At 36.3% G+C, this 14373-nt stretch overlaps 1 protein-coding gene across 2 annotated transcripts in view; it reads left to right on the top strand.

Moving 5' to 3' along the window:
• atxn7l1 (ataxin 7-like 1) overlaps positions 1 to 10423 on the top strand; it is a 31384-nt gene extending 20961 nt beyond the window's left edge. The window contains exons 6-11 of one of the 2 annotated variants that reach the window (XM_084407254.1): positions 86 to 330; positions 1493 to 1655; positions 3233 to 3354; positions 4594 to 4935; positions 6413 to 6686; positions 9928 to 10423. In XM_084407254.1, coding sequence (XP_084263380.1) covers positions 86 to 330; positions 1493 to 1655; positions 3233 to 3354; positions 4594 to 4935; positions 6413 to 6686; positions 9928 to 9945 — 1164 coding nt within the window. In that variant the 3' untranslated portion in view covers positions 9946 to 10423. The remainder of the gene's footprint in view (positions 1 to 85; positions 331 to 1492; positions 1656 to 3232; positions 3355 to 4593; positions 4936 to 6412; positions 6687 to 9927) is intronic. The other variant, XM_084407255.1, reaches the window with a different exon arrangement.
• The last annotated feature ends 3950 nt before the right edge of the window (positions 10424 to 14373 follow it).

The raw sequence follows: 14373 nt of genomic DNA, 5'->3' as shown, positions 1-14373 counted from the left end.
GTACCATTGCTCATAATCACATCTGTTGATTTGAATGTTCGCTGTGTTGGTGTTCATAACATGTGTTTGATCATGTATGTTCTAGACTCACTCTTTGACCCACCGGCGAGCCGTCCCAGGACGGAGGAAAGACTTCGACTTTCTGCTAGCGGAGCATAAGGGACGGGCGAAGGAGAAGGAGGGGGGGCAAAAAAAGGAAGTTCAAGCAGGCAGCCAATCAGTGCAGGTCACACAGTCACATGACGCAGCACCCAGCCAATCCGCAAGCTGTACCAATGGCAAGACCACTCCCACTCTCAAACTGAGGCTGGCCAATTCACACTTGCACAGGTACGTTCTGCCGACCACACTGATTGTAGGATTAGTCTGCTTCCATACTAAAGTGCTAACACAACCATTTGAACCATTGTTTCCAGTTAGGTTCAGAATATTTGCTTTAAGAAGTGAAACAGTAAAAATGTTGTTAAACCAATCAAGGCATGTTTATCAATATATGAACACATGATATTCAATCCTTTTTTTATTTATATGCACCAACATGTCAATATAAACTGACATATTTTCCTAAATATTTATACTAAAACATTTTAGTGGGGGGGCATTTTGAATCGTTGAGTTCTGAATCGATTCATTGACATGAACCGTTGGAACTGATTCACAGAATTGAATCAAATTTACTGATTCAACTTTATCTGTATTTTTGCTACTAAACTTTAAATTGGGACAAGAAAAGATTGTGAAATAATATATAAATAATGATAAAAAAAATGTAGGAAACTTAATGGGGAAAATCATTGCAATATTCACGTTACTTGATTTTAAATTGCCAGAAAAATCATCTGTGAATCGTGAATATTCAGTATAATGCTTAGCCCTAGGCTAACAGATGCTTTTTATTATTTTTATTCTTTTATGCATCTGTTTTGATTATTTTATGATTTTTGAAGAGGACCTATTATTACTTTTTGTTTTAGGCTCTACTAGAACAGGTTTTCCTGCTTGAATGTTGATTACATTCCTCATATTCTCCACTGTTGCGGCTCCTCTCTTCCCAGTCTGTCAGTAACGCTCTGTTTAGTTCCTGTCTCTATGAAGCCCCTCCTTCTGAAAAGCACACTGTGCTCTGATTGGTCGGCTGGAGCAGTGTGTCGTGATTGGTCGAGCGCTTCGAGTGTGTTTGGGAAATGTCCCGTCCCTTACCATAACCTCCAGTTTAACACACTACTAACTAACTCAACCAGGCCCCTCCCCTTTATTCTGCGCATTAATTATTATAATGAGGAATATTGTGACGTGTTCGTTCCCGGAAGAAACTCAAGACAATGGAGGCGTTTCAGGAGTTCAGAAACACTGACACTTATATAGAGAAGAACTCTAACATGCTCAAACAGCAACATTACATGCTAAAGAGAGATGAACACTTTGAATGACTGATATGAATAACCTCATCTTGCCTAGAAGGTTTCTCAGATGATCATGTCCTCCTCTGCAGAGTGTGTGGTGTCGTGCTCAGCTCTGCTCCTGAACCTGCGCTCGACTGGCAGAGAAGCAGCGGAGACTCGCGTCTGTCCAGCGATGAAGGAGAAGCGGATCTTCCTGAAGAGACAGAGAAGCTGATGTGCCATTATTCTCCACAACACCCACAACCCCTGAGCGTGAGCGGAACAAAACCATTCATCACTGCACTGCTGTTTGTCTGTTGTGTTTTGGGACCCTTTATATTGCTGTATAAGCATTAAAGGGCTAGTTCACCCAAAAATGAAAATTAGCCCATGATTTACTCACCCTCAAGCCATCCTAGGTGTACATGACTTTCTTCTTTCAGACGAATACAATCGAATCAGAGTTGTATTAAAAAATGTCCTGGCTCTTCCAAGCTTTATAATGGCAGTGAATGGCTGTATCTATTTTGAAGTCCATAAAAGTGCATCTATCCATGATAAAAGTGCATCTATCCATGATAAAAGTGGATCTATCCATGATAAAAGTGCATCTATCCATGATAAAAGTGGATCTATCCATGATAAAAGTGGATCTATCCATGATAAAAGTGCTCCACACTGCTCTGGGGGGTTAATAAAGGCCTTCTGAAGTGAAGCAAAGCGTTCGTGTGAGAAAAATATTCATATTTAACATGTTGTAAAGTAAAATAACTAGCTTCCGGCCAAACGAACTTACGCAGTCTACTTACGCCTAAAGTGCAACTTACACGTAAATATCAGCGGTGCGTCGCATTACTCGCTTAAAGGGATATTTCACCGCTGGAAAGATGAATGTGTATTTAAATTGGGTCATTTATGTAGTAGGAATATGAAGTTATTTTAGAAGTTGGTGCCTTCTAGACTGAGAAAAGCCAGAAAATGTATTTTTGGCTCATGTGGATGAAAGACTACAACTCCCAGAATGCACTTGCTTCGCTGCCCTACGAGGCCACTCCCAAGCCACGCCTCCCAGTTACAGAGGGCAGTATCGGGAGAAATGATGAAATGATGAAACTAGGCTACTAGTCGACTCGAAACTGAAAAGAGGGTGTTTTATGGTGAGATCCCCCTATGGGCGGGTTGAACACATGCGGGACGAGCTCCTCCTACTGGCTGGAGTCTCTCGCCTCTGGACAAAAGAGCCTCTGATGAGCTAAATGACGATTTTTGCGTCATCTGATGTTTTCTTCCAGACACACAATACAGAAATCTCTCGTCTCAGGGGGACATGAGGGAGGGAAGCACGGTCACTCGAAAATACTACCGGGTTTCTACTGATACAAAGCTTAATGCTAATCGGTGAAGTATCCCTTTAAGTTGCGCTTTAGGCGTAAGTAGACTGCGTATGTTCGTTTGGCCGGAAGCTAGTTATTTTAGTCTATAAAGTTTTAAATATGGATACTTTTCTCACACAAACGCATCGCTTCACTTCAGAAGGCCTTTATTAACCCCCCAGAGCAGTGTGGAGCACTTTTATCATGGATAGATCCACTTTTATCATGGATAGATGCACTTTTATTGACTTCAAAACAGATACAGCCATTCACTGCCATTATAAAGCTTGGAAGAGCCTGGACATTTTTTAATATAACTCTGATTCGATTGTATTCGTCTGAAAGAAGAAAGTCATATACACCTAGGATGGCTTGAGGGCGAGTAAATCATGGGGTAATTTAAATTTTTGGGTGAACTATCCCTTTAAGGAATATAATCTGAGAAACACATTCTCTGTGTGTGCTGGTGTGTGTTAGTGTTGTGCGTTCAGCAGTCGGATGATGGGAAGAGGCCATTACGTGTTCGACAGACGGTGGGATCGGGTCAGGCTGGCGCTTCACTGCATGGTGGAAAAACACGTCAACTCTCTCATGTGGAGGCGAGTTACACGCTTCTCTGTGTGCTTGCGCTATTATGGACACATTGGGGGAGAATTTATGGGTGGATGCACTTCACAAAAGCTTTCAAATATTTCATCCCAAAATCAAAAGGAGAAAAAAAATGTGTGTTAGGAAAATAAAGACGTTTTAGGACCATTTCGGATGTTTGCATTTGCACATTATTTTGATGTTTAATTATTAAATTTTATTATAAATAATAAAATAAAGATTTATATGTAAGTGCCGTAAAAATAACCACATGAACACTGTTGCGGTGCAAAAAATAATAATTTTCTTTCATCCCAAAAAACTAAAGAAAAAATATTTTGCATTAAAAAAATGATACTAAAATTTTATAAATAAACAGACATTATTAAACAAGTGGTTAAACATACCATTTTTATTAATAATAATTATAATTTATAATATTTTTTTAAGATTATTAAACTGAAGAATGTCATAAATATGATTGTTAATAATAAAAGTAAATATTTATTAGTAAACATATTCATGGCAGTTAAGAGCATTATAATTTTATTTATTTCATAATTTTAATTATTATTCAGTAATATCTGACAATTTAATGCTATTGTTTAATAATAATAATAATAATATAACCTATATATAATAATATAGCCTAAAATCTAAATTATATTTAATAATGCTATAAAAAAATATAACTTGATGAAATTAATATTGCAATGCATCCGAATAATAGATTTAATTTTCTGGTAACAATAAGGTTTAATTAGTTAACTACTTTAGTTAATATGAATCAAGAATGAACAATACTACAGCATTTATTAATTTCAATTAATGTTCATTTCAACATTTACTAATGCATTATTAAAATCAAAAGTTGTGTTTGTTAACATTAGTAAATGCACTAACATGAACAAACAATACACGGCTGAATAATATTAACAAAGATGAATAAACCCCCTAACAAATGTTTTTCATGTTAGTTAATACATTATCTAATGTTAACTAATGAAACCTTTTTGTGAAGTGTTAGCAATTTTCTTCATGCAAAATATTATTTAAAAATTTTTCTTTGATTTGGGGGTGAAATATGACCCAGAACTTTAGGCAGAAACAAATGAGATGTGACTGGCTTGAGTCAAGCTGTGCAATCGCACACAATGCTTTCTTTCGCTCTGTAAACGCACATTATTTAGGTTAACGTGCCACATAGCTTCCTACCACAGGCCGGTGATGTCATATCCTGTTTGCCACAGGAAAGTCCCCCTAGCGGTGGAGAGCATGACGAGCTCGTGTGAAGGTTCTCCCCTGGGCTCAGCGTTTCTCACGGCTCCTGTGGACAGCGTCTCGATGCTCTCGTACTCCTCCTCTCTCTCTCATAACGGCGCTGGTGTTTTCTGCATCAGGGACCCTGATCCCGGACCCGATCCCGGACCCCGACTGCAGAGGAGCAAACCGGCCAGGACACCCAAAGCCTCAGGGGAAGGACCGGGACCCAAAAGACGGAAAGCGCCTCCCGCTTCTGAATCAGCGGCTTACAGGAAGAACAGCGGGAACAGCGGGAACAGCTACCATCTCCCACCGCACATCAGTAACGGGTAATGATACTCCATACATATCACGATACTGAACTCACGATACCATATTATTGCGATACTCCAATATGAAAAAATTAACAGTGCATGAGATCTAAAATGTGTGCAATAATTCAGTAATCCACTATAATGCTCTGAAAAACAGACATAATTTAGTGTTTCACAACCATTTTCATGCTTCTCTTCTCTTCTCTCCGACCCTGTGTTTGCCTACTGTACCTTTAAGACTTCTTTATGTAAATAGTGAGTATCTCTAGGGGTGTAACGATACCCTCACGTCACGATTCGATACATATCCCGATACTGAACTCACAATACCATATTATTGCGATACGCCAAGACATGATAAAAGGTTAACAGTATGCTGAATTTGATATTTCATTGTGTGTGTAAATGAATAGTCTTGGACTTGGTGCTGGAAACCCAAAGCACAGGACAATAGAGACGCCAGAATAACAATATTCATGATTCTGAAGCTGAGAATACAGGATTATTGTAGATGAATATGCTTGTACTCTCTCACTGACTAGATATATTTAAAATAATGTAGCACTTTTTACAGGTAACATCAGACATGTGGCATTATCAGGACACACAAATATTCCCCCATTGCATTATTATACATTATATTCAACATTATATACAGTAGTTTAATGTAGTACTGACACTAATGGCCCTTTCACACCTGCCTTGTTTGGTCCGGATTTTCTGACTTTTCAGTTTGGCCCGAATCAAAATTACAGGTGTGAAAGCTCCCCTGGACCACGAAATTTGGTCAGACGAAAAGAGCTAGTCTCGGTCCGGATCAAACTGAACAAAGGTTTGGTTCGTTTCCAGGGAGAAAGCATTTTTTGTTTGGTTCGGACATTCAGACCATTTACAGGAAGATCCGGTGGTTCCCGCGTAGCCTAAACCACTGAAGAAGAATATTTATGTGCAGATCTGTCAGTCCTGCCCACAGCGTTTCTTCCAGCTGATTCACACACACACACACACACACACACACACACATATTTGTCCTGCCGGTGACGATAAAATGTTCTCACAACGAGGACGTTAATTTGAGCTAGCCTTGAGTACAGCTGGTCCTGCAGGGAGTAATGCCGTAATAATAACAGTATAGTGGGAATGATATGCGTCTGTTCATTCGTCTTGTCAAAGTTACCCGCCGACTTGACAACACGCTGACGTCAGACGCACGTCCGCTTACAAACCAATCAATGTCAAGATGCAGCCCACATAGATGAAGTGTGTATGTAAAGTTCTTTAGTGCGCTCGCATAATTCCAATGTGAAACCAAACCAAAACTAACCGAATGTATATAATGTATCAAAACATGAACTTTGGTTCGGACCTCGGTGTGGACTTTCAGGTGTGAAAACGCCCTAAAACTCTTTTTTTAACTATCCATGATACATATTGTTGCATTTTTGTATTGCGATATATTGTGACCCGATATTCCGTATTGTTCCACCCCTAGTAACGGGACGGCCGCCCTCAGCATGCGGGCCAAGCCCCGGTTCGGCAGTGTGGATGTGTCCCTCCCGCAGGCGCTCACCGGGGATCACGGGGCCGTCTCGTCTCACAACACACTGTCCTACACCTCCTCTGATGGGAGGAAGAGGAAGAGCGCCGGATCGAGCGACAAACCCAGTAGAAGCACCAAATCCCCAGCACTGGACGGGATGTTCAGGAAGAGCAGCTCCGCTCTGCTGTCGTCAGTCGAGACGGCCCACGGCGTCCTCAACACACAGGTGAAACACACTCTTTCTAGCAACACGATGTCGAACTGCAGGAATGCGTCCTTACTAGCAGAGGTGGACAAAGTGCACAACTTCCTTACTTGAGTGAAAGTACAGATACTAGTCAAATATTACTCCGGTACAAGTACAAGTTGTAAAGACCGATTTTTACTTAAGTAAAAGTACAGAAGTACTCGTTTTTAAAAGTACTTGAGTATCAAAAGTAAAAAGTAAATGTCAATGCATTGTTTTTATTATTGTTGCATTGTTGTGTGTAATACTTACAGTCCCTTATGCCTCTGAATCTATGCCTGTCCTCATATTAATATCACATGTATTTCTAGAACACAGTTCCAGTGGGATTGAATATGAGATTGAATAAGTCACTCAATAACGTCCACCGAAATGTCTGTTCCCTCAAATACTGCCCTATTTAAAGTTTTTTGGCTTTTAGTATGAATATGTTAGCCTTACTGTTATCTATAAGCTAGTGTTACTAGTGTTACTGTTATCTATAAGCTAGTGTTACTGTTATCTATAAGCTAGTGTTACTGTTATCTATAAGCTAGTGTTACTAGTGTTACTGTTATCTATAAGCTAGTGTTACTAGTGTTACTGTTATCTATAAGCTAGTGTTACTAGTGTTACTGTTATCTATAAGCTAGTGTTACTAGTGTTACTGTTATCTATAAGCTAGTGTTACTAGTGTTACTGTTATCTATAAGCTAGTGTTACTAGTGTTACTGTTATCTATAAGCTAGTGTTACTAGTGTTACTGTTATCTATAAGCTAGTGTTACTGTTATCTATAAGCTAGTGTTACTAGTGTTACTGTTATCTATAAGCTAGTGTTACTGTTATCTATAAGCTAGTGTTACTAGTGTTACTGTTATCTATAAGCTAGTGTTACTAGTGTTACTGTTATCTATAAGCTAGTGTATCTATAAGCTAGTGTTACTAGTGTTACTGTTATCTATAAGCTAGTGTTACTGTTATCTATAAGCTAGTGTTACTGTTATCTATAAGCTAGTGTTACTAGTGTTACTGTTATCTATAAGCTAGTGTTACTAGTGTTACTGTTATCTATAAGCTAGTGTTACTGTTATCTATAAGCTAGTGTTACTGTTATCTATAAGCTAGTGTTACTGTTATCTATAAGCTAGTGTTACTAGTGTTACTGTTATCTATAAGCTAGTGTTACTGTTATCTATAAGCTAGTGTTACTAGTGTTACTGTTATCTATAAGCTAGTGTTACTAGTGTTACTGTTATCTATAAGCTAGTGTTACTGTTATCTATAAGCTAGTGTTACTGTTATCTATAAGCTAGTGTATCTATAAGCTAGTGTTACTGTTATCTATAAGCTAGTGTTACTGTTATCTATAAGCTAGTGTGCTCCAAAACAATGACAAAATGTGCATTTAGAAGACCAAACCCAACGCTGAAAATGAAAATCGGGTTGATGTCAGAAACCAACATCTGTCAGGTTCTGACGTCAACCCGACTTTCATTTCCAACCAAAATGCAACCCCTAAAACCACAATCATCCCCTGACTGACGTTACTATCTTTCTACTCAAGGACTTTGACAGAATTGTTGTGGAGTAAAAAGTACGATATTTGTCTTTCAAATGTGGGGAAGTTAAAGTGAAAAGTTTCCAGAAAAAACAATTTGATACTCAAAAAGTGTACTTAAGTACAGTACTCAAGTCAGTGTACTGTGTTACTGTCCACCTCTGCTTACTAGTGATGGGAAGTTCAGATCATTTTACTGAATCTCTTGTTCGATCTCGTTCATCAAAATGAACTAATCTTTTTTTCCACCGAGTCATTTCGTTCATTTAAGGGGCTTTAAATGTTGCACTTTTAACAGGCAAATTCCCCGAACACATCCACCTACGAAATCTTGATCATATTCTGAATTAAGAAATCATTATAATGCAGTCAAAAATACTTTACAGGGAACATAAATAATTACTTTACCTTCCGAGTCTTTCGTTTATTTGTCACGTGACAGACGATCGTTCATGAAAGACCCATCACTAATCCTTACAGACTCTCATTTTGCAACACTCACTGATCAATATGATATTGGACACGCCTGAAAGATCTGAGGGAATTTTAAAATTGTGATTTGCAGGCCAGGAAGTTGTTTCAATATTTTTTTATTTTACATTTTTTTTAATGACTATTTTTGTAGTGTACATATTATTTCTATAAATGTTGGCATTTATATATTTTTTTTAGCCTAGAAATAAATCATATTATGTAATTATAATATTTGTAATTATTTGTTTTATTTTTATATTAACAACATATATTAATAATATTATTAAAATAATTTTTATACTAGAATCATTTTCTAGTATGAATACATTTTGTACATCTTTTTCCATTTATATATGTTTCGAGCCTGGAAAAGAACTATGACATATATATATAATTTATTTTTTTTATTTTTATCTTTCACTGCATATGTGTCTAGTCTACTATACATTTCTTTTCTAGCCTAAACAATATATATATATATATATATATATATATATATATATATATATATATATATATATATATATATATATATATAGTTCTATTTATTTTCATTAAAAGATTTATCATATTTTTTATTATTCATTATTTTTGTTATTATTGTTCCTTTTTTTTATTATATCCAGTATATTTTCAGTATATATTTTTCTGTATATAATTTTTATTATATACAGTTTATTTAATTTAATTTGTGTTTTTTTTTTGTTTTTTTTTATTTAAAATCATGGAATTTCTATAGTGACTATAAACTTTTCTGGCTTTGTTTCTAGCTTTGAAATATGTCATTCATCATCAGCTGCAAGTTTGTTCTTTGGGAGTTGAGTACCTATAAAATAATAAAAAATTCTTACAATTGACTGAAAAAACCCTGTATTTGTTGAACCCTGGATACTGTGATGCATTCCTCCATTCACACTATTTCCACATGATTTTGCTTTAATTCTTGATGTGAATTGTTTCTTACAAATGATGCCTGAAATTGTTTTGATGCTTCTTCAGTTTTCAGTTCACAGTTCTTGCATATGCAAATATACTAACTACTAGGGGTGTAACGAGTAGTACTGACACTAAAACTCTGAAAACTAGATTTTTTTCTCACACAGAAATGTTTATTTTGGGTGAACTATACGCAATATATATTGTCACGTTGCATTCTTGTACTGTGACATATTGTGCCAGCCCTACTAACCACCAGCCTCTTCTGCAGCCCAAGGTCCCTCACTGACGCTGTGGTTCCTGAGGGCCCGCCGGTCCTGCCTTTATCCCACCGCTGCCTCCGACCGCTCGGCGTTCCCTACAGGGCTTCTTCCACTCCGCAACCATTAGGAATAAACCCGTCGTTGGAGACTTTACGCAAGATAAAGTCAATCTCTCGTCTCCTTTTGAAATGACGATGTTCACGAACTTCAGTCTCACATGGATTCAGATTCTTTTGATTTAACCAGTTTCAGACATTCAGCGATACACATACGGAGTTTTATTTTGGTTTTCATGTGGATGGAGGGAAACCCCTTCAGACTCAACCGTGTCAATCTAAAGTGCACTTAATTTCATGCCTGAACTTCACAAAAGGAGGGAAAAACTACCAAGGGAATATTTTACAGACGCTTTTTTTTTTTTTTTGGCAAGTTGTATTTTTCTAAATTGGATGAATTTAGGTTTTTGAGTATTTGTTTTTTGACACACATGTGTTTTGTGGATTTAAAAAAAAAGTCAGGAGTCGTACTCATGTTGTAAAGCAACTTTTAACCGGTGATGAATTTTGTATAATAATTTATCGTCTTTATTAATTTTCTAACTGACCTGATTAGTGCTTCACACGTTGAGCAGAAGTATATTTGTATGCCATTTTCAAAGTTTTAAGTATTATTGAGACCCTATTGTTGGAAATGTGTGTACATATCTTTTATTATATATTTTTTTTTTTTTTGTATTTATTGTTAGTATCTCTCAGAGGTTCAAGGATTTAGTGGTTTCGATCTTCCTCAGTCAGATGTGTCTTCATAGACCTAAAAACGAAAGGGCCGAACGTTTCTGCGCTCGTCCCGTTTAATAATCGCTCTCGGATGATTTTTTTTTAAAGGAATACTGACTGAAATGATGATGTACCCACAGTTTTCTAGAGGAAAGGTACATTGCAGTGAGCCAGTACTGGCAGTCGGCCGAGGTCTGTTGCCAATTTTATTTTTTTAAGATGTCATGAGGTCAATATGTGGACCTTTTAGTGTTTAACCACCTGAAATGAAGACCTTCTCAAAGACCTTCTCAATTTACTTCCTATTTACATTATTTAGCAATACATTGATCAAAAAGTGACATTTATATACTTTCTATTTATCACAGAATCAAGGTTTCCACAAATATACTCAGCTGTTTTCAACACTGATTTAATAAGCATCAAATCATCATATTAGAATGATTTCTGAAGGATCATGTGACACTGAAGACTGGAGTAATGATGCTGAAAATTCAGCTTTGATCACAGGAATAAATTACACTTTACTGTATATTCACATAGAAAACAGCTGTTTTAAATTGTAATATTATTTCACAATATTTACTGTATTTTTGATCAAATAAATGCAGCCTTGAAGAGCAAAATAGACTTATTTCAAAAACTTTTTTATTATTATTAATTCAAATTAATTAATTAAATTTTTTTTTTTAAATTATTATTAGTGTACATCTTGTGCATTAAAATAAATGTTACGCCACATCATGACCGATGTTTTTACAAAAAGAAGTACGGTTGAATCTCACTGAATATATTTCACGTTGACGTCAGAGGCGAAGTGTGTAATTTCTGTGCCACTGACCTCACCAAATATACAATTATGATTATTTCCGAACAGGTTTCCCAAAGCTTTATTGTCATGATTTACAATTTGAGCTTGATCTCTGAGAAGGTCTTCATCGCTAGCATAAGAATATTAATATTCAAAGAGACAGAACTCCTGTAAAGATCCTTTTTTGTGCACTTTTCTTCAAGATTTGAGTACTCTTTTATTTATGGAAGTATTGATATATGAATCATGTATAGTTGTTTCGACTGTGCAAAGACAATACGCTCTGTGAAAGCCAGCTTCTTGTTTTGCTGTGACCCCCCCCCAAAAAAAACATGTAGGATTTTTACCGTGTTGCCTTGATGCCAATGCGAACCAGAGCTAGAAACCAACCGGATCCCTTCAGCACCGTCTCTCATGGGTGAAGAAGTGCTTCCATGTGGAGTTTCTCCAATCCATCCACGCCGGAGAGAGAAAACGGCCTGGGACGAGAGGATGTTCGTTACATGTTTTGCCTTTTCCCATTGCACATCAATCATTAGAGATTATTCTATGGAATTATTGACACAATAATATATTTTTTCAAGTAAACTGAATGAGTCCGATTGCAATTGTAATGTTTCTGATCTGAACCCCTTTGTCTCTTATCGATCTTATGGCTCTTTGTTTTGGTCCAATAGTGCCACAAAAAAACTGTGTGCTACAGTTCATCAATGATGTTGAGCTGTAACTGTATGAAGTATTATTATACACACGTCCCTCTTGTAGAAATTAATGAATGTTACCATGGCATAGCAGTGCAATTTTTATTTTTATTTATATATATCTTTTTTATATTTAATTTTTTATTTTATTTTACTTTTGCATTTTTTTTATTTATTTTTGTTTGTGTTTTATTTTTGTTTTCATCTTGTTTTCATTCACTAGGCTGATTTTACAATGAATTGAGTGAGATTACTATGGAAGCTTGTTTCCGCCACGGAATAAAACAAATTTATATCTCGCAATTCTGACTTTATAACTCGCAATTGTAAGTTTATAACTCACAATTCTGACTTTAACTCACAATTCAGACCTTAACTCACAATTCTGACTTTATAACTCGCAATTGTAAGTTTATAACTCGCAATTCTGACTTCAACTCACAATTCAGACTTTAACTCACAATTCTGACTTTATAACTTGCAATTCTGAATTTATGACTCGCAATTGTAAGTTTATATCTCACAATTCTGACTTTATAACTCGCAATTCTGACTTTATATCTCGCAATTGTAAGTTTATACCTCACAATTCTAACTTTATATCTCGCAATTCTGACTTTATATCTCGCAATCCTGAATTTAACTCGCAATTTTGACTTTATAACTCGCAATTCAGACTTAAACGTGCAATTCGGACTTTATTACTCACAATTCAGACTTTGTAAACTTGCAATTCGGAATTTATAATTCGCAATCCTGACTTTAACACGTAATTCTGACTTTAACTCGCAATAGTTTATATCTCGCAATTCTGACTTTATAACTCGCAATTCAGACTTTAACTCGCAATTCTGACTTTATAACTCGCAATTCTGACTTTATATCTCCCAATTCTGACTTTATAACTCGCAATTCTGAATTTATAACTTGCAATTTTGACTTTATAACTTGCAATTCTGAATTTATAACTTGCAATTTTGACTTTATAACTCGCAATTCAGACTTTAACTCGCAATTCTGACTTTATAACTCGCAATTCTGACTTTATATCTCCCAATTCTGACTTTATAACTCGCAATTCTGACTTTATAACTCGCAATTTTGACTTTATAACTCGCAATTCTGACTTTATAACTCCCAATTCTGACTTTAACTCGCAATTCTGACTTTATAATTCGCAATTTTGACTTTAACTCGCAATTCTGACTTTATAACTCCCAATTCTGACTTTAACTCGCAATTCTGACTTTATAACTCCCAATTCGGACTTTATTACTCACAATTTTGACTTTATAACTCCCAATTCTGACTTTAACTCGCAATTCTGACTTTATAACTCCCAATTCGGACTTTATTACTCACAATTCAGACTTTGTAAACTTGCAATTCGGAATTTATAATTCGCAATCCTGACTTTAACACGTAATTCTCACTTTAACTCGCAATAGTTTATATCTCGCAATTCTGACTTTAACTCACAATTGTGAGTAGGCTATGTCACACAATTCTGAAAAAAAGTCAGAGTTGCGAGATGTAAACTCGAAATTGCGAGTCGCTTTATTTTTTATTCTGTGGCGGAAACAAGCTTCTATAGATTATAACTGTCAGATGGTTTAATTAGAATTGTTGTATTTTAAGCTACTTTCTCGGTTACACACTTATCTCCAAAACGCGCAGTTAGTTTTTTTCTGTGAAAGAGAAAGACACTCCGCTTGCTTCCACCTAAAGGAAAACGCCTGATGCAATATGAATTAATTCTGTAATAATCTCCATACAGTCTGATCGGATCAGTTCGTGATATTGTTGCATGTGTGCAGTCTACTACTTTGCCATTATTAGTGAATGTCATTGCTAAACAGGTGGTTTGTCATAACACTGCACTATCAGCCCTGTTATTGAGGTTATTTCCACCTTTACTCTTGCGTGATGCGTATGTTCATAGATGTATTATAGCGACACCTTCCCAGCCGTAACAATTGTAAAGATTTCGAAGGCCTTATTTTTATACCTGGACTCATCAGAGGCATTTCTCTCATTCCCGTGTCCTTTATACAGTGTGTGTCCTGTTGGCCCATGTGTTCTCAATGATATAGATGTGTATTTTCGGGTTTGATGATATTTTGCATTTCAGCTGTTACAGAAATACATTTTTCTTACCTGCTTCAC

This window comes from Rutilus rutilus (genome assembly GCF_951802725.1).
Source record: "Rutilus rutilus genome assembly, chromosome: 4".
Lineage (NCBI taxonomy): Eukaryota > Metazoa > Chordata > Actinopteri > Cypriniformes > Leuciscidae > Rutilus > Rutilus rutilus.
Note: the sequence above shows the minus strand (reverse complement) of the source record. Positions and strands in the feature narration are given on the sequence as shown.